We start from the raw sequence: 22,927 nt of genomic DNA on the forward strand, positions 1-22,927 counted from the left end.
GAATGTGCGTCATCACCTGTAGTCGCCATGGAAACGGGATCGGGAAATCGGCGATATGGCAAGTTTCCCTTGCCGTACGCAAGCGAGAGATATACCATCGGAACCGATATCCAATTGTCTTTCATCTGAGCCCTACTTGAAAAATCGATGCACTTCCCCTTTAAGCTATGTCCTCTGGACCACCGTTTCTTACAGTTGTTCATTAAATTTATCTTTCAGTGTAAAGTAGCTCACCCGGTTGCCAGTTTAGCTTCTCTATTAATTTTTGTAGGCACAGAACACCTGCTTACACCACTCGCGGCTCTTCTGCAAACAATCTTTCGTTATGCCGATATAAGACTGCATGCGGGTATCGCTCATTGTCTAGTAGGATTGCTTTACTTTGGAATGCTCTGCCCTTTGAAATGAAGTCTTGCAATACGTCGTCTGCATTTAACGCCCATCTTGCCTGCCTTCTTAATGAGTGATGTGCTGTGTCGCTTTGTGTTGCTCTAATTGGTGCTTTTCTCCAATGTCATGCAGTCGTATTTATTCAGCTTTTATTTCTTGTGTACTTGCATACTGGTATTAGTTTAGTCCCACAACCTGCGATAAAATGATCAGCTGTAGCACCTACTCCACTTTTATGTATATGTATTTACCGAAGGATGTACCCAGAGTGCTTGAAAGTGCTCAACACCACAAAGGCAGAGCGTAGTACACAACAGAACAACAAGGACAATCAAGGCTTGTTTGCTGTGTGCAGAGTGTGTGGTTGTTGAAGGCAGGGGCTAGCAGTGCAGTGTGAGCGCGAAGTGTGTGGCTGGTGTGGGCAGGAGGTGGTGAACAATGCGTGTGGATGTTGTAGGCAGGAGGCACACCATTCACGTTCACACACCTTGCTCATAACACCCTGCCCACACCAGACATATCCATTTACATTGCGCTATTATCACACTGCTAGCTCTACAGCCTCCTGCCTACAACATCCACACGCATTGTTCACCACCTCCTGCCCACACCAGCCACACACTTCGCGCTCACACTGCACTGCTAGCCCCTGCCTTCAACAACCACACACTCTGCACACAGCCCCCTGCCTAAAACATCACCGCTACTGCGCTAGCCCCCACAGCCTCACACAGCTTTTTATACCACCCTCTCCCGGCATGGTCGGCACCCGATCTTCATGTTGCCTGATGATTGCGTAAGCATGAAACTTAAAGTAGCAGCAAACAAGCCTTGATTGTCCTTGTTGTTCTGTTGTGTTTATGTATTTATGTCATTCGGATCTTCCCAAGTTGTACATTGTACTGTTGAGATACCGAATTCAAACAAATCAATACCAATACCAATAGTGCTTTTAACTAGGGCCCAAACGATTAGTCCGATTAACCGGTTGCAGACCGGTTACGAAGAATTAACGGTTAACCGATAAAGATAACGGTTACGCAGTAACTTTTCAGTCAATTTTTCAAGTATCAGGTCGTTGCAAAGTATGCACTTTCGCGGGCTGTCGCACGCGTACGCAATTTCTGGGCTGTCAACTCGGTCATATCTGGTCTCTTGGTGTGAGAGTATGTATGAATGAGCATGCAAGAGAATGTACAAATGTGCGTTGTACTGAATAGGGTACATTTTTTGAATGAATATAGTCAAATATACGGTTAAAAAAGAGTCCGCAGGATTGCCGTGGCTTATAGGTTATGACCGGTTAACCGACCGTTAGCTTAGCAGTTAACCGTCAGGGGTAAAACCGTGACCGTTTGAGCCCTACTTTTAACCTCTATAACTAATTCTTATGATTTTGCACTCATTACCACAATACTGTTATACATGTACTTCCCAATCCGTTGCTCTCAAAAATGGCAACTTTTTCCGGTATACCCTATTCTTGGTCATGTACATACATGTACAACTATCCCTTCACTGTGCATATTTCGAAACTCCCCCCCCCCCCATGCACACACACAATGGTTGCCTCTTTGCTTTGTCATACCACAACCATTCAATGCGGTGAACCCCTCGATAGGCGATTTGCCTTTGGGTCATCCTAATAAAGTTATTATATTTCCGTGCTCGATATTTTATTTATCTATTTTTTACATATTCTATTCCTGTTCGATATTGATTTTTTTTACAAATTTTATATTTTTTCTTATTTTCTTTCGCGTTGGGTTTAACAGCACTTCTTTTCATTCTTCACTACAATAATTATAATTATATTATTTATAGCACTGGCTTCAGATCAAAAACTGAAAATATTTCAAAACACGGAAAATACGTTCTTTATCAATGCATTGTACATGTACCTGTATGCCAAACTACCCGGTAACTTGCATGAACTGGGAGCTTTGTGGAAGGACAAGACAATGATATGCAAGAGGAATACCAAATTCACAAGCAAACTCTGAACTTTTGGGAGATGTCCTACAGTGGCTGCTAAAATAATGGTACGTACCAGTGCGTAAACCGTCTCCCCAACTTTTAAGTGCCTTTTTCTGCACTGACTGTACAATGTTTGTGACAAGGTCGGTTTTGTCATCTGACGCCTCGTATATGAGTGTGAGTGCGCCAATTTCACCCTCCAACACCTCTGAAAATGTAATGGTATAATCCATACAGCAATAAATAGTAACATCCGCATTTGGGATATGTTTGCAGAACTATGAAATTGTACTTATAATTATGCTAAATTCGTGAACGTGACCACGCGGAAACACAAATCAATGAAGAGCTAAATTCATTTCTCCGTTTTGAGCACTTTGAAAGATCGCACGAAGTGTCGTGCTATTCTGAGGCAGAGATAGCACACAATCCTGACTGGATTATAAATGTCTCGCGGCACATAGTCTCGTGATCAGTGTTTAGGTTGAATTCACGACGTCTTCTTTTCACAAGAGTTTCGTTAGACATGTAGGTTGTTCGAGGGTTTGCCCTGGACTACTTTGTTACGTGGCGTACACTGAGGCGCTGAAGGATGAAGAGCGAGGAAAAGAGTTCGAGTTGAAATCTTGCCATTTCCCTCCCAAGCTGGCAAGTCTCCCATATTATGAAGCGTGACAGCATATCGTTGTCAGTTCCCACCACTTTCCTGGAATAATCGGTTCACCGCCAGTACTATCTGGCATTGCAGCGTACGCCATGTCTACAAGGCGTCTTGAGCCACCTGCAGCCAGGTCGGATACCTCTGAATCTCAAGATGGCGGCTGTGAGCAAGACGTCAATAAAGACATAAAGGATCAGCAAGATGCAGACGTTTCGTCTACCGGAGACAGAGGACTTCATACACTCGGGGCGAGCCTCGCAGTTACAGCACGCTCTGATTTCACTTTTGAAATTCCAGAGCCAGGCATTGCAATAATCAACGAACGCGCAAAACCCATTCGTCAATCACAGACAAACGATAACAATGAGAGCAAGGATCATCAGCAACAAGTCAGTGTCAGCAAGGTAACGGCAGGGCGCACTCGTAATACTGACCCATTGGATGCACAGGATGAAGTGCCACGCAACAATCGTTCCAGTAGCGTTCGTTCTTCAGGGTCGAAGAAGGACAAAAGTAGCCGGAAGTCTTCATACCTCACCGTTGAACACAGTCCGGGAGTATCAACTGCCGCAGCGTTGGACAGGTCGGATGAGATGTCGATGTTCCTCGTGGAAAGGGAGAGGTCCCTTATTCAGTTTATGCAAGATCAACGCTTTCTTCCCCCTAGTGTCGACTGTACGAAATGTAAGGTCAAATGTGAATTGAAGGATGTAGATGGGTATCGAGATATGTTTAGCTGGAAGTGTCCCACTTGCTCACAGTTGCTCTCTCTTCACACTGGATCACGTTTCTGCGTTTCGCAACTGAACGATAAGCTGAGCATATCCGAACTCTTGGACATTACCAGACTATGGTGTGGTGGTCAATCATCGCGCACATCTTTGCTTAATCTCTACAAGGAGAAGCTGGATCCTGCAATGCGATGGTGCCTCGAGCTGAATTCGCTATGTAGGAAATTTGGCGAGGAAGACATACTGGAGGTTGGGGGACCTTACACAGACGAAAAACCAGGGGTTGCAATCGAAACAAGGTCCATCTGCATTGACTCTAAAGGAACAAATTACACTCTCCTTATTCTTCAGGAATACAACGGAGGTTATTGCTTGTTAAAATGTACATCTAGTACGAACAAGGAGTGCATCAATGAAGAACTTACGGAGTTCATTCAAGATTGTGTTATACCAGGCACCCGACTTATATCTTTGGAAGGTACAGTTGGTCTCAGCATGCCAACACAGTACATGTATAATCATGTGCGTTTATGTTACACACACCCTAACAACGCGATGCTGAAGAGTTTTCAGGCTATGGTGGAAGCACCTATCGAGGAATTTCGTTACTGCTTTAACTTTTATTCGAATATTCCCGAACCATTCTGTCGCGCAAATAGTTGCCTAAGTGAAGTAATGCATCGGATACGTTTTCGAAATGTTTCGTACCAATTTATTGATTTCATAACCGATCAATTGGGATTTGACACTGCGTAGTACACGTCGATCAGAAGAAGAGCTGCACGAACCACTCCATAGTATCCATACTCAGTGTGATTGTGGTGAACGTTTATAATTATTATTTTGTGTAACACGTCGTAATAGCCAACACGTTGTAGGAGTTTTGCAACCGAACTTCAAGTCATTTCTGTTATGGTTGAGTTCTAAATTTAAACATTTCTTCCAGCGTATAGTATTCAGTAAATGTGTAGAGCATACGGTACTTATTCGTCTTAGAAGCCTTTTACCCCGATGCGTATGTGCACGTTAGGTGGTATTTTGCTACATGCTAATGTTACTGTCCACTCCATTGCACTGGTGGTTTCAGAATGAAAATCTCAGCTCTTGCTGCGAAGTCAGAGAAGGGTCCAGCGGATTCTGCCGGCAGAAATATTGGCAGAATTCGGTACTTTTTCTGGTTCCTCTAACCTGTCAAGTGCTGTGGTGCGAATTATAGTGTCAAAAGCACCAGAGAAATCTAGGAGGGTGACGGAATGTGATTGTCCAGTTGCCAAGCAAGGCGCGCTCACACAGGGCCCTTGTGTACAATACACCATCTGCATGATCAGCGGTTGAGCAACCTGGACAAAATCCAGCCAGGGTTTCAGAGACTTAATACTGTGAGGTCATCGGACGTCAATGATGACGCCAAGGTATTTCGCGCTGGTGACTGTCAGCAGAGCTTGGCTGTGACAGAGCACTGTGACCCGAGGTCCAGCGTCTCTACCAGGGAAGACAGTGAGAACTTGACTCTTCTTCTCGTTCAGAATCAGTCCTCACTCTTCCAGCCATGCAGGCAAGGAGGATACTGCGGTTGAGAGCGTCGTGCGGAGCGCTACAATAATTATGTGGTTGCTGTGTCATCTGTTAACGTTATGTGCGCGATGCGCTACATGTACATGTACCTGATGTAACCAGCTCGCTATGTCGGATATCACCAGCCATGCATGGAGTAGGTGACAGGTACGAACTAGTGGTGGTGGTGAGAAGGACTGTACAATGTTTGTCACAAGGTCGGTTTTCTCATCTGATGGCTTATATATTAGCGTTAGTGCGCCAATTTGACTCTCCAACACCTCCTCTGATAATGAAATAGTATAATCTATACGGATACGAGTTAAGAGTAACTCTCCATCACTGTAACATGATACTTTATACAGTCAGAAAGTGCAATAACTAGGCACAAAACTGACAGAGTACTGAAACATTCGACGTCCTGACACCTAGCTTCAACACATCTCAACACAGTGATGGAGAGTTACTCTTAACTCGTATCCATATGTCCTTTTCTCTTCTACATTTATTTATAATCTATACAACAACAATTCAAATCTATACAGCAATAATTCGTAACACCCGAATTTTTGGGAAGTTTTTGCAGCACTATGTACATATACCACACATTGATGCTAAAATCGCGAACGTGACCACGTGAAAACACAAATCAAATCAATGAAGAGGTAAATTCATTTCTCAGTTTTGAGTACATTGAAAGATCGCACGAAGTGTCGCGCTATTCTGAGGCAGAGTTAGCGCACAATCCTGACTGGATTATAAAATCTTGCGGCACATAGTCCAATGCTCAGTGTTAAGTTTGAAGTCACGACGTCCTCTTTTTTGAAAAGAGTTTCGTTAGTTTGTTCGAGTTTTTGTCCTGGACTACTTCGCTGTACGGTGAACACTTTAACAGAGTCCCTGAATGACGAAGAGCGAGGGAAAACGCCTTCCTGTTGAAACCTTGCCATCTTCCTTCAATCCTGCAAGTCTCCCATATTATGATGTGTGACAACATATAGTTGTAAGTTACCACCGCTTTACTGGAATAATCGGTTCACCGTCAGTACGAACTGGCGTTGCAGTTCACGCCATGTCTACAATGGGTCATGAGCGACCCGAAGCTAGTTCGGATACCTCTGCGCCTCAAGATGGCGGCTTTGAGCAAGATGTCAAGAAAGACACAAAGGATCAGCAAGATGTAGTAAACGTTACGAATCCCGGAGACAGAGGACTTCATACACCCGGGGCGAACCTCGCAGTTGCGGAGGGCCTTTGTCTCTCAGTTAAGAAGCCAAATACCTCTCAACACGAGATATCCAGTCCTAAAGCACGCTCTGATGTCTCTATCGCACTTCCAGAGCGAAGTATTGCAATAAGAAACGAGCCCGCAAAACCCATTCGTCAATCACAGATGAACGATCACAATGAGGACAAGGATCATCAAGAACAAGCCAGTGTCAGCAAGGTAACGGCAAGGCGCACTCGTATTACTGACCCATTGGATGCGCAGGATGAAGTGCTACTCAAGAATCGTTCCAGTAGCGTTGCTTCTGCAGGGTCGAAGAAGGGCAAAAGTAGTAGCAAGTCTTCATATCTCACCGTTGAACACAGTCCAGAAGTATCAAGTGCCGAAGTGTTTGACGACGCCGATGATGTTACGGCGTTCCTCGAGGAAAGGGAGAGGGCCCTTATTGAGTTCATGCAAGAGAAAGAACTTCTTCCCCGTAGTGTCGACTGTGCGATTTGCAAGATCAAATGTGAATTGATGAATGTAGATGGGTATCGCGATATGTTTGGGTGGAAGTGTCCCTCTTGCCCACAGTCCCTCCCTCTTCACACTGGTTCACGTTTCTGCGTTTCACAACTGAACGATAAGCTGAGCATATCCGAACTATTGGACATTACCAGACTATGGTGTGGTGGCCAATCATCGCGCACATCTTTGCTTAATCTCTACAAGGAGAAGCTGGATCATGCACTGCGATGGTGCTTCCAGCTGAATTCGATATGTAGTAAATTTGGCGAGGAAGACATACTAGAGGTCGGTGGATCTCACCAAGACGAAGAACCAGGGGTTGCAATCGAAACAAGGTCCATCTGCATTGACTCTAAAGGAACACATTGCACTATCTTTATTATTCGGGAATACAACGGAGGTTATTGCTTGTTAAAATGTACATCTAGTACGGACATGACGTCCGTCAATGAAGAACTTGCGCAATTCATTCAAGAAAGCGTCATACCATGCACGCGACTTGTTTCTTTGGAAGGGACAGTTGGTCTGGACCTGTCAACACGGTATGATCATGTGCGTTTATGTTACACACACCCGAACAGCACGATGCTGAAGAGTTTTCAGGCTATGGTGGAAGCACCCATCGAGGAATTTCGTTACTGCGTTAACTTTTATTCGAACATTCCCGAACCATACTGTCGCGCAATCATTTGCGAAAGTGAAGTCATCTATCGGATGCGTTATAGACATGGTTCTTACCAATTTATTGATTTCATAACAGATCAATTGAGATTTCACACTGCGTAGTACATCATGGTACATGTATAGGTAGATAAGAAGAAGAGCTGCACGAACCACTCCATGGTATCCATACTCAGTGTGAGTGTGGTGAATGTTGATAATTATTATTATGTATATTATTACCTTTTAAAAGTAAAAAGGAAGAAGGACATATGGAAACGAGTTAAGAGTAACTCTCCACCACTGTAACTAGATACTATATACTATATACAGTCAGAAAGTGCAACAACTAGGCACATAAGTACTCTGTCAGTTTTGTGCCTAGTTGTTGCACTTTCTGATTGTATTATAGTATCTAGTTACAGTGGTGGAGAGTTACTCTTAACACGTTTCCATATGTCCTTTTACTTTCTACTTTTATTATTGCCTCAATACCCGAGTTTCAAATATTACCTTTTATTAGCAATAACGTTGTAGGAGTCTTGTACCCGAACTTCAAGTCTGTTCCTCCGTTACTGCTGTTCCTGTCGAGTTATAATTTTACAACTATCGTTCTGCGTATACTGTTCACGAAGTTTGTAGAGCTTACTACTACGTAACCTATTCGTAGTAGAAAGAACCCTTCTTTTTTACTCTCTTTCTCACTCCTGTGTGCAGCCACACCATACGTGCCCCCACCCCTAACGCACCTCAGTCACATGCACAGTCACGTGCAAACCAACATACACACGCACACAGCAACAACAAACAGCCTCTGCGGGGACAGCAGCAACAGCAAGAAGAAAAAGAACGCCTCCGTCTGCGACCTCTGCCGCGTGGGGATTCCGGGGCCCTGGCCCTTTCGAGCTCGATTTGGGCCTCGAGCAGCCTGATGCGAGTTGCCTGCTCCTCCAGGCGTGCCGCCGCCGCATGGACTTCGATCGTGTTTTGCTGCGCGTCAGCCTGCAGTCGTGCGGGTTCTGCGCTTGCAGCACGACGGGTCCTTTTACGGGGAGGCATGTTCCGAAAAGGATCCTGAAAGTTCGTTGAAAAACGGGATCAGAAATACACTACACTTGCAAAGCAAGAAGAAAAAGAATGGGGGGGGGGGGACAGCAGCAACAGCAAGCAAGTGTATTGTCAACTCACGGCGACAATAGTAAACAGCTTTAAACTAGATCATCGAAATTAGTGCAGTCTGCAATCTGAGCACACCGCCAGCGGTGTGCTACGGAAATATCCAAACGACTCAACAAAATAACCCTTCACTAGGAAGGGCGGGCATGGGCACTACACTTGCAAAGCAAGAAGAAAAAGAATGCCGCAGCCGGAGCGCATGCTCCTAATATCTCGCATTTGCGAGCAGCAAATGTTACGTCATGCAAAAGAAAGACAAAAAAAGAACTACATTTCTCGTTTCTTTCCTACGTCAGCCAATGTTTGGGTGGAAGTGTCCCTCTTGCCCACAGTCCCTCCCTCTTCACACTGGATCACGTTTCTGCGTTTCACAACTGAACGATAAGCTGAGCTTATCCGAACTATTGGACATTACCAGACTATTGTGTGGTGGCCAATCATCGCGCACATCTTTGCTTAATCTCTACAAGGAGAAGCTGGATCCTGCACTGCGATGGTGCTTCCAGCTGAATTCGATATGTAGGAAATGTGGCGAGGAAGACAAACGGGAGGTCGGTGGATTTAACCTAGACGAAGACCCAGGGGTTGCAATCGAAACCAGGTCCGTCTGCATTGACTCTAAAGGAACACATTGCACTATCTTTATTATTCGGGAATACAGCTCAGGTTATTGCTTGTTAAAATGTACAGCTAGTACGAACACGACGTGCGTCAATGAAGAACTTGCGCAATTCATTAAAGAAAACGTCATACCATGCACGCGACTTGTTTCTTTGGAAGGGACAGTTGGTCTGGACCTGTCAACACGGTATAATCATGTGCGTTTATGTTACACACACCCTAACAACGCGATGCTGAAGAGTTTTCAGGCTATGATGGTAGCACCCATCGAGGAATTTCTTTACTGCTTTAACTTTTATTCGAACATTCCTGAACCATTCAGTCGCACAATCATTTGCGAATGTGAAGTCATCTACCGGATGCGTTTTAGACATGGTTCGTATTTTATTGATTTCATAACAGATCAATTGAGATTTCACTCATCATCGTAAATGTTGATGTGGATAAGAAGAAGAGCTGCACGAACCACTCCATGGTATCCATACTCAGTGTGATAGTTGTGAATGTTGATAATTATTATTATGTATATAATATTACCTTTTATTAGCAATAACGTTGTAGGAGTCTTGTAACAGAACTTCAAGTCCATGCTGTTCCTGTTGAGTTATAATTTTACAACTATCGTTCTGCGTATACTGTTCACGAAGTTTGTAGAGCTTACTACTACTTAACCTATTCGTAGTAGAAAGAACCCTTTCAGCCCCGAGGCGTATGTTGAATAAACCTCTTATATGGGCAATCACAGAACATGGTATCAATGGCCTGACACAACAACTAAAGAAAAAGCAAAACAAACAAAATGTTTAAAAAACCTCGATGCGTATGTGCACGGTTGGTGGTGTTTTGCTAAGGAGTAATGTGACTGTCCACTCCATTGCACTGGTGGTTTCAGATGGAAAATCGCAGCTCTTGCTGGTAAGTCAGAGTCGTGAAAATAATTAGAGAAAGCCTTAGACTCTGGTCTGTCCAAGTCAAGCGCTGCTCCGTGTGAAGACAGGCAAAAAGAAGATTGCCTGATGAGTTCAGCGGGGACGAAAGGTGCGTCGCAATTAAACTAAATAATGGGGTTGGAGCCATGCATCGATCAAGCGCGAACTTGTGGATGTGGTGGTGGTGAGAAAGAGAGCTCTGTGCCAGGATAACTTTGCAGCCTAGATAGCGTGTGTGGGCCGGCGCGTATTTACCGCCATATTGATGGGTGCGTATTTACTACCATTTGAATCTACCATATGTACAGCTGCATTAGTGTCTTCAACTTCATTCTTCAAAGCTTTAGACTCTGGTCTTCTTTACCTTACTTGTGTTATGCTGGGTGCCGTGAATGTAGGAGGAGGACTAGCTGAAATGACGTTGAATTAATTTGATAAACAATGTCAAGCGATGGAAACGATGCGAAAACAATGTGAAAATAAAGAGAATATGACAATGTCCATGTATCACCACTCTACCAAGGCTAGTAATTCTTCTTTGCTGTTGGGCACAATTTGAATTGTTATCTACACATAATAGTTTCCTTGGAGATAGGAATGCAGTTATTATACTTAGAAGTGGGACACACTTCAGGCTGAAATACAGGCAAAATCAAATGAACATGAACAATGGATTCAAGTATACTTGTGAAAACTTAAAAAAATGTTCAAGAGCCTGAAGTGTATGTATGCCTGCCTCTAAGTACATATACCAGTATCTATCCATGCTGTGCATTTCCGTTCACTGATCAGACCTCAGATTCTCGCACCGGGTCTGAGGCAGAAGCAGCAGAAGAAGCAGCACTATTCCTGGGAGAATGTTCAGGTTGAAGCAATACACCGGTTGTGTGTAATACGTGCCTACCGGAATCGCTACAGCCGGCAATCGGTGCGTTCCCAACACTACTCTTGCTGCTTGCCAGGTCATCGCTGTCGTGATCAGCAGACAAGTACCCGGAACTGTTCTCCGAACACTGCACAGGTTGAGAAGCAGCTGAAGGTAACGTTGCAGCAACGTGTATCTGTTCAATGACAGGCTGTTGGCCAGAGTGGGATTCACATAGCTGTTGTTCGTGTTGGCCAGAGTGGGGTTCACATAGCTGTTGTTCGTGTTGATACTCCTGGCCTGGAAACTGGCGTAGTGGGTGATGGCGGTTATGTTGGGGCTGAACTGCTGGATGCTGTCCTTGACGTTGTGAGGTGTTGTCTTGGTAGTGTGCTGCTTGTCCCTGCTGCTCACCTTGATATAGCATGTCCACTGGCAGATCATGCCGAGGAGTCTGGTTGCCACGCAATCGTATCTGGTCTTGGTGTGCCAGGTCGGTGTGATGTATCGATTGTGCTGTTGGTTTAGCCACCACTAGTGCTGCTACTGTAGAGCTAGCAACAGCATTGGCTTCTTGGCGGCTCTCCTCCACTGGCACATTCTCTGCCTCACCGCTGCCTGCAATGTGCGCGGCCTGCTGCACGCGGGCCACACTGAATGCTGTGTGCACGCTCGATGCGCATGACGTCGCTGTACTGATGCACCGCCGCTGTACACGACCATGCACTGATATGCTGATGATACTCTCATTGTCATCGGTGGATGCGATCGGTTCAACCACTTTCTCTTCACCTGCACAGAGTTGGAAAATGACAGTAGATTCTTGAATATATTTTCTGTCTTTGTGCTTGATCTGTTAAAGGGGAAGTATACCCTAAAATCAAATGTTCACCAGTTGTAGTCTTCGGGGTGCTGAGTCGAATATTCTTGGTCCGAGGAAGCTAAGACGCTCCCTTCCTCCTTTATTCTCAATCGAACTCCCGCACTTCCACCGAAACCGGGTGACTGCGCCTTACTAGATAGGAACTTGTATGCAAAAAGTCACTAAAAACGTCGTTTCGTTCTTATAAAAGCACGGATGATTGCGATTGGTCCATATGCTAGCCGCTGGGTCGAATGGTGTTGGTCCGAAAAGGCTGCCATGCATCCCTCGGCCCTTATTCCCAACCGAACGCGGTTGAGTAAGCGGTCACGTGCTCATGCGTACACAAGTCGCCTGGTCACCGTACCTGCAGGCTACACTTTTCACACCAAGGTTCAACTCAAAGGTTCAAAGCAGGGAGTCGAAAGAGGCTTTTACGACTCCCTGGTTCAAAGGTTCAACTCGAGTGACAAGAACGGGCCCAAACAGGCTAGAAGTCAAGGTTTTGCCTGCAGAGCCCGCAAAAATCACCACGTACAGCTCCATGAACTCCTCTCCATTGCCGAGTCGAACAAAGTTTTCGGCATGATGTGAGAAGTTGGCAGTCTAGAAGTCAAAACTCAAATCTCAAAAGCATGCAGTCAGACTAAAAGAGTAGAGGCTGAAATAAAAGAAAAGACGGAACATGTAGTGCAAGGATATCTAAAGTGCTCCTGCGTGCCGCCGGAATCTGCATTCCACCGGCCTGCACAGTGGTGGGAAACCTTTCCCGTGTTTGCGCTGGCGGGAACGTCACGTGAGCAATTCACCTTGACAACTTTCACATTCCGCTTGCTTTTCACGCCAGTCTGGACGCGCTCTAAAGGAGGAAGGGAGCGTCTCAGCTTCCTCGGACTAAGACCATTCGACTCAGCACCGCGAAGACTACAACTGGTGAAAATTTGATTTTAAGGTATACTTCCCCTTTAAGCACACACAGCACAGAAAAAAATCAGAGTTCCACAACCAGTGGCTGGGAATTGACAAGGTGAGAGGCCACAACTGCACGTCCCCAAGGTTCACGACTAACCACAAAGAATGAAGATGATCTAATTTGCCAAACCACACTACACTACTAATACACCATACACTCGATTCATATCAGTTGTCACACAGAACTTACTGACTATTGCAGTAGCTGCTCTGCCAGTTGCATCATCCTCACCCTTGGTCTGGCTGTTTGCCGGACCGTCGTGACAAGGTGGCAGCGGAAACGTTACGTAAGGGTAGACGGAAACACCCTGGCGTAGTCCTGTGCCAGTCACCTTGTTTACGATCAGCCGCAGGGAAATTGTAGCATCTTCAGGCTCCTTGCTTAGCTCCAAGAGAACGTAGAAGTCACTTGCTGAACTAGCTTCTAGATCAGCTGCAGCAATGCACTGGAGAGAGAGAGTGAGAGTGAGTGAGTGAGTGAGTGAGAGAGTGTGAGAAAGAGAGAGATAACGAGAGACAGAGGGACAGAAATATTGATACAAGCATGGAGACAGATGCAAAGGAAGAGATAGAGAGAGAGTCATACACAGACAGAAAAGAAAATAGGGAGTTTCTTATGACTCCAAGATATATCATGATAGGCTTCAAGTAGCCAGCAGTCCAATGAAGGAACCCAAACAATTCTTTCTCCTTGATCATGGTTTGGCATGGGGCGCTAGACTTACCCTGCTTGAGTAGTGCTCTGGTATTGAAACACCCTGGCACGGATGACTGAATACCACCTCAATGAGATGATCCTGCTGTAGGTTCTGAACTTGTGCGATGTTCTTCATTTCTGTGCTGAAGTGCCGTGCATCCATCTCTGCACGTATACGCTGTATGCAAGCACAGCAATAGAGACAGATAGATGAACACAGTGAGTAGTCAGTAATGCAAACACAGGTAGTTGTCAATACCGGCATGTACATGCAAACACGGAGAGTTGTCAGTGCCGACATGCAAATATGAACACAGTGAGCAGTCAGAACTGAAAGGCTCTCCATTGGCATCATAATCTTCCTGGCATATCTTTGTGGCAGGTCCAGTTCCCGCCGAGTCGGAGCACCATCTGCACCTTCATGTTTGAGGATCATGATGTTACTGCGATACAGAAAATCTCCTCTGACCCACTCTGGGGCAGATCATGACATTTTAGAACTATGGTCTTCCTTCATATCACCTCCCCCCCCCCCCCCCCTCCGCTCCTCGCATTCCTTCTCCCTTGTAGTTCTCTTCCCCAATATGGAACTTGAGGCCAGTAAATCAGTGCACGCTTCAGCACACATTCTATTCATTCGTAAGATCAATCGACAGCCATTGCCCATCACGCAATAGTATTTCTGACCTCCCTGCGAGCAAACCTCGGCATGGCACACTTACACGGAGTTGATAATGATCTGGCCGGTATCTGCCGTGCAAGAGTGTCATACGGTACATGACCAACACCTCACCACCTGCTTCACGGTGCTTCAGAGTGTGCATAGTAAACAGCGCGTTGCTGAGCAGGGCAACAGAACAAGAACAGAAACACAAGACGTTGACAGGCGTACATACTTCAAGTAGGAAAAAAGAACTTTCTCTTTCTCTCCGTCTCTTTCTCTCTCTCTCTCTCTGTCTCTCTCTCCGTCTCTCTGTCTCTCTCTCTCCCTCCCTCCCTCTCTGTCTCTCTCTCTCTCTCTCTCTCTCTCTCTCTCTCTCTGTCTCTCTCTCTCTCTCTCTGTCTCTCTCTCTCTCTCTCTCTCTCTCTCTCTCTCTCTCTCTCTCTCTCTCTCTCTCTCTCTCTCTCTCTCTCTCTCTCTCTCTCTCTCTCTCTCTCTCTCTCTCTGTCTCTCTCTGTCTCTCTCTGTCTCTCTCTGTCTCTCTCTGTCTCTCTCTCTGTCTCTCTGTCTCTCTCTCCCCTCTCTCTCTCTCTCTCTGTCTCTGTCTCTGTCTCTTTCTCTCTCTCTCACACTCTCTCTCTCTTTCACTCTCTCTCTCTCTCACTCTCTCTCTCACTCTCTCTCTCTCTCACTCTCTCTCTCACTCTCTCTCTCTCTCCTTCCTTTCCTGGTCTCTCCCCGCTCCTGCCCTGCCTGGAAGTGCATAATCCATCAAGCAATACTGTCCAGATATGGCTATTGAAATTGGATAGCGATAGGGATGGTCTAAGTGCCTGAATCAATTACTTCGAAGTATCTCGATAACGGAAGCTATATCCCATAGCAATGTGGATGCCATATTGATGTACACGTACATCACGCCATAATAACTGTACATCCCATATCAATGTACAGTCCTGCTCAGTGAAATCCTGTCACGTCACTCAAGTCTGACCCTCGCACCATTTCGCAGCCCAGTGTTGGCAGGGCTAGGGCTGCGCAACGCCCTGCATGTGCTTGAGTGACGCGACTGGATTTCATAGAGCAAAACTGAAGATACTAACCAAAGCACAAAATCATCCGAGCCCTCTACGGAGATGCGTATACCGTATTTCCCCCGAATACAAGTCGCACCTTTTTACACTAAGATTTAGGGTAAAAAAGGGGGTGCAACTTGCAATCGAGCATGACTTACTAATGAAGTGAATATATCGCAACAATATTGCTCAAACCTGAAAATGGGGGTGCGACTTATAATCGAGTACGACTTATAATTGTGGAAATACGGTAAATACGACCAATGCACACTAGACAAGCATAACGAAAGCATACCGTGGCCAAGTGACCTCTGGTTCTCCGGCCACACTGTTCTTGTAGCGATTTCTCCAAGGGTCGTCATCGTCATCCTCATCGTCATGACCAAGATTGCCGTGCAATCGTGTTGCTCTGAGTGATGCTCGCTGCATTGCCAGGCTGGACGACGGGTTACTATCCTCTATCGGTCTGGTTGTTGCATGCGTTCCGTTGTCGTTACCCTCGGTACCGCCATGTGCAAAGATGCGTGCCGTCTCGACTGTTGGCACTGCGCAACCCAGGATGGTGGAGTCGTCACACTCCGTTTCCATGACAACATACAGTCCATGTGTGGTGACTCTGGTCGAAGCCTCCCAGCCATCTGACGACACGTCAGCAGTGAGTACGTGCTTCATTACGACCCAGTGTTCCTGTTCGTGATCAAAGTTCATGATCACCAGGTTGGTTTGACCGCCGGTCACTTTCACCTTGTGGTGCAAGTCAAACGTCAAAATGATGGACTGCATCACGGGCCCACAGAGGTTCGCTACTGCAATGATGTCACTGCACTGATGCGCCGTCCACGGTGCCAAGCCCTCGTTCGTCACGGTGGCAAAGGCGAGATGCGAGTCGTAAAATAACGACTCGATGGAAGGCATGGGATCACGCTGGAAGTGGCAACCGGAGTAATGCAGCATGTGGTGTTCTCCCCTGGACAGGTCGTCAGTGTTGATGACATCCACCAGACGAGGACCGTCGAACAAGTTGCAGTGTTCCCGTACGAATGCGAGGGCCTGGGACTGGATATCGGCGGAAGACAAACGAGATGACATTGATCCCAAACTGGTCACGGATGTGCTGAAAGATGCTAGGCGCATCCTGGAGCTGCTAGAGAAGCTAGAGCTGTCACAGGAACCATTGACAAGCTCGGCCTGATTCATAGCAGGGGCAATGGTTGGTGTTTGACTCACACATCGACCATCTATGACCGGGGAGTCATTCTGAATGTGTGACATGGAAACGACTTTGTTGAGGGCCATTCCGGTATTTGAAAACGGCAAGGCGCTGCCAGCCATTGGCGAAGGCTCTGTGCCTTCATTGTTGCTATGGTATCCAGAGTCAGAACTGTTCAGTTGCCGGGTTTCAGCCAGAACGAGCCCTTCTCTCGGAATGCTCATGGGTTGCACGACCGCACTGTGGCTGGATTCAAACAGAGCTGGGCTAGGAGTGGTGTGTACCAGACCAGGGAGGGAATACACTGGAGGGTGCAGACCATGAGCGCCTAGATAGAGGACAAGGAACACACAGATCACATTGCAGCACAAATCAGAGTATGCCTGTTAAAGCAGTAGCAAGGGCGAACGGATCTCAAAAAAATGTTGAATGGATGTTGAACAAAACTATGACCCCCTTCAAGACTGCATGTTAGCTGATAAAGCAGACCAATACCTCCATAAGGGCTGAGTTTAGCCAGTTCCTCCCGCTGGGTCATTGTCTTCTGTCCATGTGTTGTCCTTAGTTTATTGACAAGAAGAATGGCAATCACACTGGCCATCAGTAGAAAGCAGACTCCACCGCCTGCCAGGCCCAACCAGGACATGTTATCTACGGAAAAAACGGAACGGAGAACCAACAGCAGCAACATATTGAAATAATATTCGCAAGAAATTCTTTATAAAAGGGGTTTGTTCAACTGACAACCGCTCTATATAGTTGCTATTTACTCTAGAATAGAGCGGTTGTCAGTTGACAAAAACCCCTTTTATTTACAATGCAGTTGCGTGATGTCCAACACTTTCTGAACGAAGAAATTCTTTGATGCAGCGCAACCTATAGGCCGTTCAAATCCACATTGCACAGTGAATCGCTGTCCAGTGTGCTCAATTCGGGTCAGAATACGCTGTCATACATCGCGGAATAGCTTATCTTACCTGTGAGCAGTGAACGGCACTGTTTCAGAATCTAAATTTCAACACGTGGCATGTACCGTATTTTCCCGAGTATAAACAAATAATATTAAGCAAAAAAATAAGCTGCACCCCGTTTTTGTGCCACGAAATACAGACATCTATCATATTTATCACCGTTAACTTGACTGTCGGAGTGCAAGCCGCTCCACCTTCCTGGTGTGCAGCTCGAGTGTTGTTCAAAGTACGGATTATACTCCGGAAAGTACGATACATGTATGTAGTGCACCTGGCTCATAGCCGGGCCTGGACCCAGGTTTTGTTGCCACAAGGACAGTCTCCTAGTCCTAGCTCTGCGTGTGATATGCAGAATCTAGCCACAGCATGATCGCTAGAGACAAGTCCGGATGCTTGATATGAGTTTTGACAGGTCAACACTGCAGAGCTTTCCCACACAACAAGGTCTGGTGGAAGAAAATCTGTGTGCCTACAGCCAGAGCTTCTTGCTCTCTGCCATCATCAGAAGACTGATGCTCAACAGAATGCACTGCGGAATTCATCGCACAGAGAACGTGATACCCATTGACGCCTTGGAGGAATTTGTTGCATGATGGGTGAGAGCAATACATGTAGCTTGCTTGAAAACAGGAATGTTGCAGTGATTAGCCTGATGGACGGTGGCGTATTGCACAAGGTTAGTGGGCACGGTGTAGCAATCAAACCTCTGTATAAGTCCCTGGGCAAGGTCAATGACTTGTGATTCGCTTTCTAATACATCGGCTCTATTCGTTATGATTGTATGTAAGTTTTTGGACTTACCTCTTGTTTTCCCATGGTCTACAATAGACGTGTCCAGTATTCCCCGAAACGATGTGTTCTTGCTATGTTCAAGGACAGCAGGTGGTCGAGGAACTGCTGATGGCGAAACTCTCAGCCCCGGCAGGCTTTCCGATGGCACTCGTCGCACTTGGTTCGCAGCAGCAGTAGGCTTCATTGTGTCGCTGTGATCAACATCCGCGGTGTCAACTAACTTCACCCGGCTCAAGTTACTTGCCAGCATATTATCAGGACCGATGATGAGCGCATCATTGCGGTCTGTGTGTTCCTCCGGGGATGACACATTCCATGATTCTGAGCTGCCATGTCCAACCCCTACCTTCCTAGAGGTGTTTCTTACGGCAATGTCAGGTAGCTTAATCAAATCTGCGAGGTACAATACAAATTTAATATACAATGAAATCTTGGTTTCATTTTGGATGCCATAGTTGAATAAACCCACTTGGATGCCATAGTTGAATAAACCCACTTGGATGCCATAGTTGAATAAACTCACTCACTCACTCAGTAGTACCAGCTACATCGACATTTCACGAATAATTTATTTAATCACGGACAAACAGAAGGATGACAAGCCATGCATGATGTGGTGAACGAGAAACTTTTGGATTTGCCGTTCATTGGAATTCCAGTGAAACCTGTCTAAGACGACTGCTCAAGGGACCTTCAAAATGTGATCTCTGTAACCAGGTGGTCTTCCTATCCAGTGCCATTTGACTGGAAATAGCATCCCTTGGTCCTGGCTGCAGTGGTCTTCTGGGCCAGGTGGTCGCCTTAGCCGAGTGGTCGCCTTGACAGATTTTACTGTACTCTGAACTACCCGTGGAACGCACCACCGTGGGTGGTAGTGGGTGGTAGAAACCTACACGGTATGTCCAAGATCACATGACTAAACCTAGCAAACAGTGGGTCAACGTGGAGACAATACTCTTCATAATGCAATGAATAAAGCCATATGCGCAGGAATTGCGCACTCACATCAACAATCATAGTAACGAATAGAGTGTTCCAGAACGTTTTCACTGTCTGGTATTCTCTTCAGTCACGAGCTTCCATTGACAATAATTATTATGGCGAGAAAACGTTCTGGTATACTTTATTTGTTGCTATGATTATGATATGAGTGCGCCTATAGTTTTATTCATTGCATTATTTTAATAATGCAATGAATAAAACTATAATGCGCACTCATATCACAAAAACAGTAGGTCTTCAATCCTTTTCGATTTAATTTTTTTTCAAGTTATATCAGTCTCCTAACTTATAGGTTATAATACAAAATACTCTATAGTGATGCTTCCTGTAATTTTATCCAGGAATTCAGCATGAACCGAGCTATCGTTTGTGTCTGCTTGGAGAGAGAGCCGAAATGCGTTCACGAAAGTCACGGCATGGGAGTGAACTTTCGAATTCAGTTGTGGAACATTGCTCAATTCAACGTCGGCTATGTTTCTCTCGAGAACAGTTTCCAAGCTTACGAAATAATAATTATCTTTATCACTCCCTTAGTATTGACTCCCATAGATTTTCGCTATACCTAAGCAGTCAAATATTCCTGCATATTTCACTCCTTAGGGCTATATTGACCGCTTATATTTTGACTCCTTTTTAGCGATTGAACACATGCTTTGTTTAGTCGTGATAAATCTAATAATAATTATTGAATTCGTACTTGGTCAGTATAGGAAATAAAAGACATCATATAAGAGACCTCGTAAAAGACCTCGGCTTCGCCTCGGTCTTTAACTCTGCTTTTATTTCCTATATTGACTTCGTAGATCTACTGAGTCAACATTAGATACAGAAAGGAAATATTGCATGCAAGCTGGTTATCAGCACTTCTATCAACATTTGTTTTCACGGTGTGCACAAACGCGTTTTTCTCCGCAAAGAACAATTTCCCAACAGAGCGAGACGAATGAATCACCTAACGCTAGCGGGACGTGTCCGCTCGATGTCAGCTGCGGAGTGGCTTACCTTGAGGGAATCCTTCCCGTGCTGGCTGCCAAGCTGTCACACGCAGGTCCAGGGCCAGGGGTGACGCGGTTGTGCTGATTCTTGTCCAGAAAATCCCCTGCCAGAACAGCAGCATTAGGCAGTACCGAGAAAGCGACCGGGGTAACTGTGTGGCTGATGGCTTCATGCTGCCTAGCATGACGCGACGACGATGCACCCTTCGAAACTCGCCACGCTCGGGTGGCCCCGGGACCCAGGTCGACTCTGTGAAGTGTGAACACAGAAAGTAATGTGTCATGGCGAACTCATGAGTCATGTCATGAGTCATGTCATGACTCATGACTGCGAGTACACCACTATGCCACACTGGCACTAACTACTTAGAGAGAGCGAAAGGATCGTCACGTGTGTGATTGTGATTGTGTGTGTGTGTGCGTGTGTGTGTGTGTGTGTGTGTGTGTGTGTGTGTGGTGTGTGTGTGTGGTGTGTGTGTGTGTGTGTGTGTGTGTGTGTGTGTGTGTGTGTGTGTGTGTGTGCATCCAGTGCATTTGCAGATTTGCGTGCTTCTCCTGCGACGGGCGTATACAGTACATGGTGTGTGTGCGTATGTGTGTGTGTGTGTGTGTGTGTGTGTGTGTGTGTGTGTGTGTGTGACTTTTTCTGGCCAGTGAATCCCTATTTTTCATTTTTCCTTCAAACAGCTGTGTGGTGGATACCAGGCTAAAAATAGTGGCGGTCAATTATTCATCAGCCTTGCAAGCTGTTGAATGGTGTAATCCCAGCACAAGTTGCTATGACATAGCTGTTCGCTATCATCGCTTCCGTGATGGGCACGTCTGAGGTCTGAGGTCTGAGGTTTGTGTGTGTGTGTGTGTGTATTTATGTGTGTATGTGTGTGTGTGTGTGTGTGTATGTGTGTGTGTGTGTGTGTGTGTGTGTGTGTGTGTGGGTGTGTGGGTGTGTATGTGTGTGGGTGGGTGTATGTGTGTATGTGTGTGGGTGTTTGTGTATACATGTGTGTGTGCATGTGTATTTGTATGTATGTGTGGACGCTCTAGATCAAGAGGTGTCAGTGACTGTACACGTAGTGGTTGGTCTGGGCTGCAGCTGTGTGCAACAGTGCAAGAAGACGGTCCATTCACGGTTGGCAGAGGCTAATTTGGGCAGGAAACAAGTGTGCAGTCTTGTGTTCTGAATTTGAACTACAGCACGAAAGTCCTCCACGACATACAATGTGTAGTCGCCTCTTCTTCCACTTCTCTAAGGCTACACGCAGTGGGAAGGAGCCAACAGAGGACAAAACTCACCCGAAACTATCAGAATTCCCCAACCTGAGTACCGCACATTATACTACTGAATACGAATAAAATGACATAATCATTATCAATTTTGTATAGAAGAAAAAAAGGACCAAGGAACTACTGGTTTGCCGAGTGGACGGTTCGATGGACTTCTCGTGTCCTCTGGATGGCAGTCGTGAGTCAGTCAAGTGAGAATTCAAGTCGGCAGGAAAACCGCGAGCTCCCATGTAGGGAGCAACACACTTTTTAAGTTAGGCCACCCTTTCTTTTTTCGTTGTTTAACGTCCGTGCCCGCGTATCTTTTTGCCTACGACCGAAAAAAAAACACAAGAAAGTAGTAGTACCAATAATATGCGAAGTTGTAAAATACATGATTGTGTAGTTTCACAGTGTGCCGATCATGACCTTAAACTTATAATCTTGCCTCCCGGGCATGCCTTTGTCTTGTGTTCTTTTTCTTTTTTTGTTGGCTTTTAAATATCGTACGGTGTGTGTGTGCCCTAGTAAAAATCCAGATGTAATGAATTCATGACATGCTAACTCCATGGTATGTACCTGTTTTGTTGGATTCATCAGGCATGTGCTCCAATGTACCATCAAAGAGTGTTGTTCTATGCTTGAAAGTGCCGTTAGACCCAGAAATATTGTATAATATCACATGCTTTACTGGTCAAAATGTTTGATTGGGGTTTCCAGTTTTTGGAATGGGCTTTTGTTTTTTTTCCGCCCTCCCGCGTACCTTTTCGCGAAAAAAAGGACGTTAAACAATGAATTAACAAAGGGTGGCCTTACGCTATATTAAGTTATTAAAATGTAAAAAACCTTTTTTATATAGAAGTCACGTACCTGAGTCGTTCAGTAGAGTAAAAGTCCTCGAGACACCGCGTGCGTAGGAATCGGTGTTGCTGCTGGCGGACAATGGCGATTATTCTGGTAAAAATGTCTTTCTCTGCTATCCTTGAAACTAGCTTCAGAAACTCCTCTCCGGACGGTGTTGTACTTCTCGAGCAGTCATCCGGGAAAGACTAATATCATTGTCAGGCTGCAGGTCTTATAAGTACATGTAGGTCCTGTAACTGCACAGTCATGTACATGACATA

General features: G+C 45.7%; 1 protein-coding gene across 1 annotated transcript; it reads right to left on the bottom strand.

The window, feature by feature from the left end:
• Positions 1-10,746: 10,746 nt before the first annotated feature.
• On the bottom strand, positions 10,747-22,869 carry LOC135819296 (uncharacterized). The gene is made up of 9 exons (XM_065332474.1): positions 22,674-22,869; positions 20,548-20,790; positions 18,553-18,936; positions 17,276-17,431; positions 15,866-17,108; positions 14,556-14,673; positions 13,862-14,011; positions 13,327-13,582; positions 10,747-12,094 (listed from the first exon to the last, which is right to left on the bottom strand). The coding sequence occupies exons 2-9, from the start codon at positions 20,723-20,725 to the stop codon at positions 11,226-11,228; spliced, it is 3,354 nt and encodes a 1,117-aa protein (XP_065188546.1). The 5' UTR covers positions 20,726-20,790; positions 22,674-22,869; the 3' UTR covers positions 10,747-11,225.
• Between the last annotated feature and the right edge of the window lie 58 nt (positions 22,870-22,927).

Source organism: Sycon ciliatum, chromosome 6 (assembly GCF_964019385.1).
Source record: "Sycon ciliatum chromosome 6, ocSycCili1.1, whole genome shotgun sequence".
In the NCBI taxonomy this organism is placed as follows: Eukaryota; Metazoa; Porifera; class Calcarea; order Leucosolenida; family Sycettidae; genus Sycon; species Sycon ciliatum.

What these genes read in the sequence shown, in the direction of transcription:
- LOC135819296 (XM_065332474.1), bottom strand. Translation starts at nt 20,725, where the DNA reads ATGCTAGGCAGCATGAAGCCATCAGCCACACAGTTACCCCGGTCGCTT. An exon ending in CCAGAGGTCACTTGGCCACG is followed by an intron (nt 14,674 to 15,865) that starts GTATGCTTTCGT and finishes TGCCCTGCTCAG; the next exon opens with CAACGCGCTGTTTACTATGC. An exon ending in CAGATCATTATCAACTCCGT is followed by an intron (nt 14,012 to 14,555) that starts GTAAGTGTGCCA and finishes GCTTGCATACAG; the next exon opens with CGTATACGTGCAGAGATGGA.